Genomic DNA, 13236 nt, shown 5'->3' on the forward strand with positions numbered 1-13236 from the left:
GTTAGGATGAAATGAGGTATTACATGTAAATTGATTGGACATACTGCTTGGTACGTAGTAAGTCCTCAATAAATGGTAGCTACTGTTGCTCAGCCACAGAGCACTTAATGTTATGTACTTGCCTAATAAAGGACGTGCATGCAGAAAACACAGCATTGTTTGTTCTGGGAAGTGTGGGAGGTTTTTGTTCGATATTCTTCAATTTAAAGTATGAAGCAAGGGACTTCCCTGGTGGCGCAGTGGTTAAGAATCTGCCTGCCAATGCAGGGGACATGGGTTTGAGCCCTGGTCTGGGAAGATCCCACATGCCGCGGAGCAACTAAGCCCGTGCACCACAACTACTGAGCCCGTGCACCTAGAGCCCGTGCTCCGCAACAAGAGAAGCCACCACAATGAGAAGCCCGCGTGCCGCAATGAAGAGTAGCCCCCGCTCGCCACAACTAAAGAAAGCCCGTGCACAGCAACGAAGACCCAACACAGCCAAAAATAAATAAAAATAAATAAATAAATTTATTAAAAAAAAAGAATAAAGCATGAAGCAAGGGTTTTCAAACTCCAGTCCATAGGCCAAATCTGGCCACACTCATTTGTTTAATTATTGTCCATGGCTGCTTTCATGCTGCAGCAGGTTGAATTGTTGCAGAAGAATCTTGATGGCCTGCAAAGCTTAAAATGTTGGCCCTTTAAAGAAAAAGTGTGCCAATCTCTGGTATAGAGCAGTGTTTCTGGTGAATTTTGGTGCTTCTTGGACAATTTTTAATTTTAAGTATATATTTTAATATGTATTAAACAAACTACAAACTATCATGCCAAACCTGTGATTTTATATATATTCTTGCTTAGGACTTGTGTAAAACATATCAAGCATTAAAATGAGGGGACCAGTTTTTCACAAATTTGAGCTCTTTTGAAATGTCATCATAGGAATTTTAGAAATATTTATGACTCTATTCCATACAACAGGGCCCGTCGGAAAAAAGGATCTGCTAGAAGATTTGGTCTACAGAAACTTTGGGAGTGGTGCCTAGGACTTGTACAAATGAGTTCATTGCCGTGGAGAGTTGTAATTGGCCGTCTAGGAAGGATTGGTCATGGAGAATTAAAAGGTAAAATTGTGCTTTTATTATTTAATACTTAAATTTCTGTGTTTTTTTGAATTTTATTTTTTTATACAGCAGGTTCTTATTAGTCATCAATTATTTTTTTAGTTTTATTTATTTATTTATTTATTTATTATTTATGGCTGTGTTGGGTCTTCGTTTCTGTGCGAAGGCTTTCTCTAGTTGCGGCAAGTGGGGGCCACTCTTCATCGCAGTGCGCAGGCCTCTCACTATCGCGGCCTCTCTTATTGCGGCGCACAGGCTCCAGACGCGCAGGCTCAGCAATTGTGGCTCACGGGCCTAGTCGCTCCGCGGCATGTGGGATCCTCCCAGACCAGGGCTCGAACCCGTGTCCCCCGCATTGGCAGGCAGACTCTCAACCACTGCGCCACCAGGGAAGCCCAGTCGTCAGTTTTATACACATCAGTGTATACATGTCAATTCCAATCACCCAATTCATCACACCATCATCCCCACCACCCGCCGCGGCTTTCCCCCCTTGGTGTCCATACGTTTGTTCTCTACATCTGTGTCTCAACTTCTGCCCTGCAAACTGGTTCATCTGTACCATTTTGCTAGGTTCCACATACATGCGTTAATATACGGTATTTGTTTTTCTCGTTCTGACTTACTTCACTCTGTATGACAGTCTTTAGAACCACCCACGTCTCAACAAATTACCCAATTTCGTTCCTTTTTATGGCTGAGTAATATTCCATTGTATATATGTACCACATCTTCTTTATCCATTCGTCTGTCGATGGGCATTTAGGTTGCTTCCATGACCTGGCTATTGTAAATAGTGCTGCAATGAACATTGGGGTGCATGTGTCTTTTTGAATTATGGTTTTCTCTGGGTATATGCCCAGTAGTGGGATTGCTGGATCATATGGTAATTCTAATTTTAGTTTTTTAAGGAACCTCCATACTGTTCTCCATAGTGGCTGTATCAATTTCCATTCCCACCAACAGTGCAAGAGGGTTCCCTTTTCTCCACACCCTCTCCAGCATTTGTTGTTTGTCGATTTTCTGATGATGCCCATTCTCATTGGTGTGAGGTGATACCTCATTGTAGTTTTGATTTGCATTTCTCTAATAATTAATGATGTTGAGCAGCTTTTCATGTGCTTCTTGGCCATCTGTATGTCTTCTTTGGAGAAATGTCTACTTAGGTCTTCTGCCCATTTTTGGATTGGGTTGTTTGTTTCTTTAATATTGAGCTGCATGAGCTGTTTATATATTTTGGAGATTAATCCTTTGTCCGTTGATTCGTTTGCAAATATTTTCTCCCATTCTGAGGGTTGTCTTTTCGTCCTGTTTGTGGTTTCCTTTGCTGTGCAAAAGCTTTGAAGTTTCGTTAGGTCCCATTTGTTTATTTTTGTTTTTATTTCCATTACTCTAGGAGGTGGATCAAAAAAGATCTTGCTGTGATTTATGTCAAAGAGTGTTCTTCCTGTGTTTTCCTCTAAGAGTTTTATAGTGTCCAGTCTTACATTTAGGTCTCGAATCCATTTTGAGTTTATTTTTGTGTATGGTGTTAGGAAGTGTTCTAATTTCCTTCTTTTACATGTAGCTGGCGAGTTTTCCTAGCCCCACTTATTGAAGAGACTGTCTTTTCTCCATTGTATATCTTTGCCTCCTTTGTCATAGATTAGTTGACCATAGGTGCGTGGCTTTATCTCTGGGCTTTCTATCTTGTTCCATTGATCTATGTTTCTGTTTTTGTGCCAGTACTATATTGTCTTGATTACTGTAGCTTTGTAGTATAGTCTGAAGTCAGGGAGTCTGATTCCTCCTGCTCCATTTTTTTCCCTCAAGACTGCTTTGGCTATTCGGGGTCTTTTGTGTCTCCATACAAATTTTCAGATTTTTTGTTCTAGTTCTGTAAAAAATGCCATTGGTAATTTGATAGGGATTGCATTGAATCTGTAGATTGCTTTGGGTAGTATAGTCATTTTCACAATATTGATTCTTCTAATCCAAGAACATGGTATATCTCTCCATCTGTTGGTATCATCTTTAATTTCTTTCATCAGTGTCTTATAGTTTTCTGCATACAGGTCTTTTGTCTCCCTAGGTAGGTTTATTCCTAGGTATTTTATTCTTTTTGTTGCAATGGTAAATGGGAGTGTTTCCTTAATTTCTCTTTCAGATTTTTCATCATTAGTGTATAGGAATGCAAGAGATTTCTGTGCATTAATTTTGTATCCTGCAACTTTAGCAAATTCATTGATTAGCTCTAGTAGTTTTCTGGTGGCATTTTTAGGATTCTCTGTGTATAATATCATGTCATCTGCAAACAGTGACAGTTTTACTTCTTCCAATTTGGATTCCTTTTATTTCTTTTTCTTCTCTGATTGCCATGGCTAGGACTTCCAAAACTATGTTGAATAATAGTGGTGAGAGTGGACATCCTTGTCTTGTTCCTGATCTTAGAGGAAATGCTTTTGGTTTTTCACCATTGAGAATGATGTTTGCTGTGGGTTTGTCGTATATGGCCTTTATTATATTGAGGTAGGTTCCCTCTATGCCCACTTTCTGGAGGGTTTTTATCATAAACGGGTGTTGAATTTTGTGAAAAGCTTTTTCTGCATCTATTGAGATGATCATATGGTTTTTATTCTTCAGTTTGTTAATACGGTGTATCACATTGATTGATTTGCATATATTGAAGAATCCTTGCATCCCTGAGATAAATCCCACTTGATCATGGTGTATGATCCTTTTAATGTGTTGTTGGATTCTGTTTGCTAGTATTTTGTTGAGGATTTTACATCTATATTCATCAGTGATATTGGTCTGTAATTTTCTTTTTTTGTAGTATCTTTGTCTGCTTTTGGTATCAGGGTGATGGTCGCCTCATAGAATGAGTTTGGGAGTGTTCCTTCCTCTGCAATTTTTTGGAAGAGTTTGAGAAGGATGGGTGATAGCTCTTCTCTAAATGTTTGGTAGAATTCACCTGTGAAGCCATCTGGTCCTGGACTTTTGTTTGTTGGAAGATTTTTAATCACAGTTTCAATTTCATTACTTGTGATTGGTCTGTTCATATTTTCTATTTGTTCCTCGTTCGGTCTTGGAAGGTTATACCTTTCTAAGAATTTGTCCATTTCTTCCAGGTTGTCCGTTTTATTGGCATAGAGTTGCTTGCAGTAGTCTCTTAGGATGCTTTGTATTTCTGTGGTGTCTGTTGTAACTTCTCCTTTTTCATTTCTAATTTTATTGATTTGAGTCCTCTCCCTCTTTTTCTTGATGAGTCTGGCTAATGGTTTATCAATTTTGTTTATCTTCTCAAAGAACAAGCTTATAGTTGTATTGATCTTTGCTGTTGTTTTCTTTGTTTCTATTTCATTTATTTCTGCTCTGATCTTTATGATTTCTTTCCTTTTGCTAACTTTGGGTTTTGTTTGTTCTTCTTTCTCTAGTTCCTTTAGGTGTAAGGTTAGATTGTTTATTTGAGATGTTTCTTGTTTCTTGAGGTAGGCTTGTATAGCTATAAACTTCCCTCTTAGAACTGCGTTTGCTGCATCCCATAGGTATTGGATTGTCGTTGTTTTCATTGTCATTTGTCTCTAGGTATTTTTTGATTTCCTCTTTGATTTCTTCAGTGATCTCTTGGTTATTTAGTAATGTATTGTTTAGCCTCCATGTGTTTGTGTTTTTTACATATTTTTTCCCCTGTAATTGATTTCTAATCTCATACCGTTGTGGTCAGAAAAGATACTTGATATGATTTCAATTTTCTTAAATTTACTGAGGCTTGATTTGTGACCCAAGACGTGATCTATCCTGGAGAATGTTCCGTGCGCCCTTGAGTAGAAAGTGTAATCTGCTGTTTTCGGATGGAATGTCCTATAAATATCAATTAAATCTATCTGGTCTATTGTGTCATTTAAAGCTTCTGTTTCCTTATTTATTTTCATTTTGGATGATCTGTCCATTGGTGTAAGTGAGGTGTTAAAGTCCCCCACTATTATTGTGTTACTGTCGATTTCCACTTTTATAGCTGTTAGTAGTTGCCTTATGTATTGAGGTGCTCCTATGTTGGGTGCATATATATTTATAATTGTTACATCTTCTTCTTGGACTGATCCCTGGATCATTATGTAGTGTCCTTCCTTTTCTCTTGTAACATTCTTTATTTTAAAGTCTATTTTATCTGATATGAGTATAGCTACTCCAGCTTTCTTTTGATTTCCATTTGCATGGAATATCTTTTTCCAGCCCCTCACTTTCAGTCTGTATGTGTCCCTAGGTCTGAAGTGGGTCTCTTGTAGACAGCATATATATGGGTCTTGTTTTTATATCCATTCATCAAGCCTGTGTCTTTTGGTTGGAGCATTTAATCCATTCACGTTAAAGGTAATTATCGATATGTATGTTCCTATGACCATTTTCTTAATTGTTTTGGGTTTGTTTTTGTAGGTCCTTTTCTTCCCTTGTGTTTCCCACTTAGAGAAGTTCCTTTAGCATTTGTTGTAGAGCTGGTTTGGTGGTGCTGAATTCTCTTAGCTTTTGCTTGCCTGTAAAGCTTCTGATTTCTCCATTGAATCTGAATGAGATCCTTGCCGGGTAGAGTAATCTTGGTTGTAGGTTCTTCCCTTTCATCACTTTAAGTATATCATGCCACTCCCTTCTGGCTTGCAGAGTTTCTGCTGAGAAATCAGCTGTTAACCTTATGGGAGTTCCCTGGTATGTTATTTGTCATTTTTCCCTTGCTGCTTTCAATAATTTTTCTTTGCCTTTAATTTTTGCCAGTTTGATTACTATGTGTCTCGGCGTGTTTCTCCTTGGGTTTATCCTGTGTGGGACTCGCTGTGCTTCCTGGACTTGGGTGGCTATTTCCTTTCCCATGTTAGGGAAGTTTTCGACTATAATGTCTTCAGATATTTTCTCGGGTCCTTTCTCTCTCTCTTCTCCTTCTGGGACCCCTATAATGTGAATGTTGGTGCATTTAATGTTGTCCCAGAGGTCTCTTAGGATGTCTTCATTTCTTTTCATTCTTTTTTTTTATTCTGTTCTGCAGCAGTGAATTCCACCATTCTGTCTTCCAGGTCACTTATCCATTCTTCTGCCTCCGTTATTCTGCTATTGATTCCTTCTAGGGCAGTTTTTTCAGGTATTTTATTGTTCTTCTCTGTTTGTTTGTTCTTTAGTTCTTCTAGGTGTTTGTTCAACATTTCTTGCATCTTCTCGATCTTTGCCTCCATTCTTTTTCCGAGGTCCTGGATCATCTTCACCATCATTATTCTGAATTCTTTTTCTGGAAGGTTGCCTATCTCCACTTCATTTAGTTGTTTTTCTGGGGTTTTATCTTCTTCCTTCATCTGGTACCATAGCCCTCTGCCTTTTCATCTTGTCTGTCTTTCTGTGAATGCAGTTTTTGATCCACAGGCTGCAGGATTATAGTTCTTCTTGCTTCTGCTGTTTGTAAGCAGTACTTTGCAGGAGAATGGTAAATTTCTGTTTTATGTTAATTCATATCTAGGAATAGGTACTGAATAAAATGCAAAGGTTAGGGGCTTCCCTGGTGGCGCAGTGGTTGAGAATCTGCCTGCTAATGCAGGGGACACGGGTTCGAGCCCTGGTCTGGGAAGATCCCACATGCCGCGGAGCAACTAGGCCCGTGAGCCGCAGCTACTGAGCCTGCGCGTCTGGAGCCTGTGCTCCGCAACAAGAGCGGCCGCGATAGTGAGAGGCCCGCGCACCGCGATGAAGAGTGGCCCCCGCTTGCCACAACTAGAGAAAGCCCTCGCACAGAAACGAAGACCCAACACAGCCAAAAATAAAATAAATTAATTTTTTTAAAAAAATAAATAAATAAAATGCAAAGGTTATAAAAATCTAGTTTTTTGTTTTGTTTTTAAAGAGGAACCACATATGTCCAGTCCACAAATGGCTTAACTCAGATTTAAAAGGACATATTGGAACTTTATATCAGTGTTATTACTACTATTCTTGTCATCTTTCATTTTTTCCCCCTTTCTGCTTAGTGTGCAACTCATCCTATGTTCAGTAGATACTAATTGATACTGATGTACATTAAAGTTGGGATAAAGGATGTTGAGTAAAGTCAGCAATAAGAGGTTTTTGACTTAATGATGACTCTTGAGGAATACATTAATTTTAAAACCATTATGTTTTAACTTTTTGTTTTATACAGTGTTAACAATGCTGTTACTTTGGATATTGTTTTTACTGTTGATACCCACAGATTGGAGCTGTTTGCTGAGTCGTCGAAACTTGCAGTCTCTAAGTAAAAGGCTGAAAGACATGTGTAGAATGTGTGGTATATCTGCTGCAGACTCTCCCAGCATTCTCAGTGCTTGCTTGGTAGCAATGGAACCCCAAGGCTCTTTTGTTATTATGCCAGGTTAGCTATCTTTAGTTTATATCAGATTTAATTCTTTATGCACTTAAATTTCTAAGTATTTTGTAAAATCGATTTTTCATTTATTAAAAGAAAAAATACCTTTCATTTTCTTTCCAGATTCTGTGTCAACTGGTTCTGTATTTGGAAGAAGCACCACTCTAAACATGCAGACGTCTCAGCTTAATACCCCACAGGATACATCATGTACTCATATACTTGTGTTTCCTACTTCTGCTTCTGTGCAAGTAGCTTCAGCTACTTATACCACTGAAAATTTGGACTTAGCTTTCAATCCCAACAATGGTAGGTGGATTGTTCTGTACAGGTTTGCAAATATAAAATAAATGTGGGTGATTGTGGCCGATTATAGGCTGGATAATACCTCCCAAAACATCTATGTCCTGTGAATGTTCCTGAAACCTGTGAATGTTACCTTATATGCCCTCCCCCACCCGAAAAAAAAGACTTGCAGATCTGATTAAATTAAGGATCCTAAGATGGAGAGATTATCCTGGCTTATGCAGGTGGGCCCAAAATGCAATCTTATAGATCCTTATAAGAGGGAGATAGAGAGAAATTTGACTGTATACAAAAGAGGAGAAGGGCATGTGGTGGAAACAGAGGAAAGCAAAGTCAGAGAGAAATGACTATGCTGCTGACTTTGAAGATGGATCCAGATGCTGGAAAAGACAAGGAAACAGATTTTCCCCTGGAGCCTCAAGGGAGAGCATAGCCCTGCCAGTACCTTCATTTTGGCCTAATGACTAACACTTTGATTTCAACCCAATAAAACTGATTTTGCACTTCTCGCCCCCAGAACTGTAAGAGAATAATGTATGTTGTTTCACGTCGACGAGTTTGTGGTAATTTGTTGAAGTGCAGCAGGAAACTAATACAACCGTTCTTCTACCTTATTGATATCAGAACTAGTGCTATGAATTATCCCATAAATGTTTACTTATTTTAAAAGCCAACATGGATCATAAAATATTTGTACAGGTTTATGTATGTGCTGTTGAGTTACCTGTACATGAACTTTGCAGGTCATTTCATATTCTTTTGTATTTTGATTTGCCAGAATAATATAGTAATTTGTAAGTTTTCTAGATGAACCTATTGATTGCATTTTAGTAGAAGAGAAAATAAGTGATATTCCATTGTTGCTCTGAGTGGTTACCTTAGAAAATGGCATATCTCTAAAATCACAAGTATGGGTATTAATTATTCTCCTCTTTTAGTGTGTTATACAGTAACTTGAATATTTTAATAGTAAAGAATTAAGGAGTTAGTCGTGAATAGTCTCATTTTAAATATGTTTTCATTCCCAGCATTCGTATTAGTTTCCTATTGCTATTTGTAACAAATTACCACATGGTTAGTGGCTTAAAACAACACACATTTACTATCTTACAGTTCTGGAAGTCAGAAGTCGAAACTCAGTCTTACTGGGCTATAAAGTCAAGGTGTCTGCAGGGTTGGTTCTTTCTAGAGGCTGTAAGGGAGAATCTGTTTGCTTGCCTTTGCCAGCTTCTAGAAACCACCTACATCTCTTTCTCATGGCCCCTTTTTCCATCTTCAATGCCAGCAGTTTAGAATAGTCACATCTTCACTGACTCTTAATGGTACTGCCTCCCTCTTATTAGGACCCCTATGATTACATTGGACCCACCTGGATAATCCAGAATAATCTCCCCATCTCAAGATCTTTAGCTTGATCACATCTGCAAAGTTCTTTATGGTAACATATTCACAGATTCCTGGGATTAGGATTTGGACATCTTTGGGGGGGCCATTATTCAGACTACCACATGCTTATTTATGCATAGTTGGTTATTTGGCTCCCAGCACAATAGTTGGCACATGGTAGACATTCGGTAAATGTTGATTACATTAACTCATTTTGGTTAAAATCCATTAACTCTCTCCTGTAAATGACCATAGGATATGAAAAATGGAGTATTTAATTTTTTTCTTCCTTCTGTATAGATGGAGCAGATGGAATGGGTATCTTTGATTTGTTAGACACAGGAGATGATCTTGACCCTGATATCATTAATATCCTTCCTGCATCTCCAACGGGATCTCCTGTTCATTCTCCAGGATCTCATTACCCCCATGGAGGTGATGCTGGCAAGGTAACCCTGTTATAAAAGTTCAGTTTATCTAAATGTCATTCATTAACTTAGTAACGGATTATATCAATGAAATAGAACACTTTTTTTCCTTGAAAATTAGCAAGAACATTACAGCAGTACATTCATGTACTTCTACCTTAGAGACATCAGTATGTTGAGTTGTACGTTATTAAGAGAGTCTCTAAGGTTCTGCTTTCTTGGACTTTGTATTTTCTAGACTACTTGGCATTAATCCTTCTTTTATATTAATAGTTTTCCTGCTACTTCACCATAGCAGGATGTAGGATTATATTATCTGAGAATCAGTATATTACTCTAAGAGCTGCCATTCGTATCAGGGCTGTGACAAGGAACATAAAGGAAATAATTTTCTAATAAGAACAGAAAAAACACTGACCCTCGCGTGCCCCCCCACCCCCTTATTTTTAGCATCTATGGAAGCCGGCTGTCTTGTCCTATTTGAACTCAAAACTAACTGGACTTCATTTGAATAACATCATTATTTGAATGAAATTATATATAGTGGTTATTTGATTATTGTAATGTACGTAAGTTTAAAATAAAAAGGCATCTTTGTCCAACCTTACCTTGCATCCTTTCCTCCTTTTTCTTAAAATTTAACTGGAAAGAAATGAGATTACGGGAAAAAAAGAAAAAATATATAAGGAAAAGCACCAATAATCATACCTCTTTACTAAAATCAGTTTTACCTTTTTTTTGGCTGCTCTGTGCAGCTTGCGAGATCTTAGTTCCCAGACCAGGGTTGAACCCGCGCCCTCAGCAGTGAAAGTGCGGGGTCCTAATCACTGGACCTCCAGGGAATTCCCAGAAACCATTTTTGCTTTTAGCAAATTACCTTCCTTTCACATGTTGCAGCTTTCAAAAAGTATAAGCTTTTTATAGTTCCCCGACCAGGGATCAAACGCGTGTACCCCTGCAGTGGAAGCATGGAGTCCTAACCACTGGACCGCCAGGGAATTCCCTTAGCAGCTTTTTTATGTTACATTGTTGCTTTACCATAATTTGTTACGTCATTCCCCAAACGTTGGACATTTAAGTCTTTTATTTTTTTCTGTTTTAGGTAATAATTGCAATGAGCATTTCCATGTATATCATTTTTCTTCTTTTTATGTTTCCTTAAAATAAATACCAAAGAATGCATTGACTAATCTAAAGGATATGAGCATCACTTAATAGTTGTCTCTTCATGTTGCCATATTTCTTTCCAAAACACTACTAACTGCATTTTATAGGTAGTGCCAGATAAACAAAGCTAAATTTAATCCACCTTTTGGATTGGGGTGTGATGGTCAGGAATTAGTTGAGGGCGTATTAGGAAATAAGAAAGTTCATTGAATATTTTGTATTTTTCAGTCAGATGCAAAGGTTTATATACACACACACTGAACACGGGCTTGACATAATAATACAAACTTGTTAAATAGTTGGTATATTCATTTCCTCATGCAACTCTTAAAACTCATTATTTAATGCGAATTATGATACGTAGCAATTGACTTTCTAAAATATCCTTCAGTATTTTTGAAATTGAAGTAATAAAATAATGAGACTGATTGCCATAAACCATTCTGTATTTATAGCTAGTGCTAGCTATATCAAATGAACTAACACAGTTTTAATTTTGTCTTTTTAAGGGTCAGGGTACTGATCGGCTACTTTCAACAGAATCTCATGATGAAGTAACTAATATTCTTCAGCAACCATTGGCCCTTGGTTACTTTGTATCAACTGCCAAAGCGGGTCCGTTACCTGACTGGTTCTGGTCAGCATGTCCTCAAGCACAATATCAGTGTCCCCTTTTTCTTAAGGTATTGCTTTTTTTTTTTTTTTGCCAATTCCTAAGTAATGCTAATCGACGGCTTAAGTCCTAAGAAACAGAAGTGGCTTTTTGAACTCTTGTAGCTTTTACCTGAGGTCTTAAATGCATTGCCGTATACGACTCTCTAGACAAGATTACAGAGAGAATTATGAATCTAATTATGAAACAACTGTAATTCTTAAATTCATATTAAGTTTAAACCTTTAAATAACTTTAAATCGAATTTCTGGGACCCTTACTCTTAGTTATTTTCAGCTGCACGTATAGACGTTTAGAGCTGGGAGAAACCTTATATTACCCTTAATCTAACGTCTTCATTTTCTCAGTGAGCATATTAAAAGTTCAGGAAAACTCATTTGTCCAATCATAAATTGGTAGTAGACTCAAGATTAAAACCCACATCTTTTCATGATTATATAGTGTTATTCTTTGAATTATGTCATTCTGCACTCCTATTATGCCTCATTATTTTGGGAATTAAAGGTTTCATAATCTTTGTAAAAATATTTGATATTTAGATCCATTTACTACCTCCTTAAAAAAGCTTTCTAGCTTTGTGTAAATTGCTTTTAAAACTATTGAGTGGTTTTCAAGTAATGAGATTCTCAGACCCATAGTGACTTATTTTATCGAAACAAATTCATTAGCAAGTGATATAACAAGGTTGAGATAAATCATAAAATGGTAAAACGAGATGTGAAAGCCCTATCTAGAGTTTGTTCCTGCTGCTACTTCTACTATTCCAAAATAACAGATTTAGATCTGATTTCACTTATATAAACCCACCAGAAGTTGACTGATTTAGTCCATAAATCATGCTAACTGAATACTTGCCAACTGATTTTTATTTGTAGGGTAAAAATTGAATAGTATGCTTTAGTTTTTTAGGGTTATATTTTAGTGGGTACTTTAACCAATAGGCTTGTTGCTGTCTTTTAAGCCTGTTGCTATTAAATCTTGATTCCCTTGGCTCACATACCATTGAGTCAGTGACATTTGTGGTTAAGCAATGAATTTCTGTGGCACATTCATGAAGAATACAAGAGCTGTTGATCTGAATTGACTATTAGTGAGGTAATATAGTTAGAGAGTGTCGGCCAAGGTAATAGTTTTAGCATATGACTTTTCTTCCCCTACCAGTCTATTCTTTGTGCAGTGGTCTATACAGATCTCATTACAAGAACATATTCCCAAGGGGGTTTCTGCATCATAGTAATCCTTGGAGTTTCTACAAAACAAAGGGTTCTTTGGTCCTTTCGGAAGTGCTACATGTGCTTTCTGCCCCCACGCCCCTTTTGTTGTTAGAATACACATTAAAAGCTCTGAAAAACAGCAAATAACATTGTTTACCTACCATTTCCCAAACTTACTTTAATACACAGGAAAAGTGTTGTGTAACACCTATTAATAGTGTTTCACAGAACATATTTTTAAGAAACACCACTTCACAAAAAGTCCAAGGGACTATCCAGATTCTTTTCTACTCAATATTTGCAGAGAGGATAGTGTAAAGTGGGCATTCACCCTCAGATACAGTGTAACAAGATTAGGACTTCTGGTCTGGTCTGAATTATCAGGTAAGGCATAACTTACCATAATTTTGTTCACCTTCTGTTTTCATACATCCCATTTTATTTCTATACCATAGGCAAATAAAACCATCTGGTATGTTTCTCTTGGCTTGGGAAAAAAATAGGTTGTTACCTAGATGATTAAAAAATCTTTTTATCATTGAAATTAGAGCACTGTTACTAATTACATTCATTTATTTGTAGTGATCTGCCACATGAG

General features: G+C 37.4%; 1 protein-coding gene across 1 annotated transcript in view; it reads left to right on the forward strand.

Annotated features, from left to right (window-relative positions):
* Positions 1-13236, forward strand: part of MED13 (mediator complex subunit 13) — a 96309-nt gene that overhangs the window by 77439 nt on the left and 5634 nt on the right. The window contains exons 24-28 of the mRNA XM_068529824.1: positions 964-1106; positions 7312-7470; positions 7588-7773; positions 9457-9605; positions 11261-11434. Of these exons, the coding sequence (XP_068385925.1) occupies positions 964-1106; positions 7312-7470; positions 7588-7773; positions 9457-9605; positions 11261-11434 (811 nt within the window). The remainder of the gene's footprint in view (positions 1-963; positions 1107-7311; positions 7471-7587; positions 7774-9456; positions 9606-11260; positions 11435-13236) is intronic.

The sequence above is a fragment of the Eschrichtius robustus genome, chromosome 20 (genome assembly GCF_028021215.1).
Source record: "Eschrichtius robustus isolate mEscRob2 chromosome 20, mEscRob2.pri, whole genome shotgun sequence".
NCBI classification, from domain to species: Eukaryota; Metazoa; Chordata; class Mammalia; order Artiodactyla; family Eschrichtiidae; genus Eschrichtius; species Eschrichtius robustus.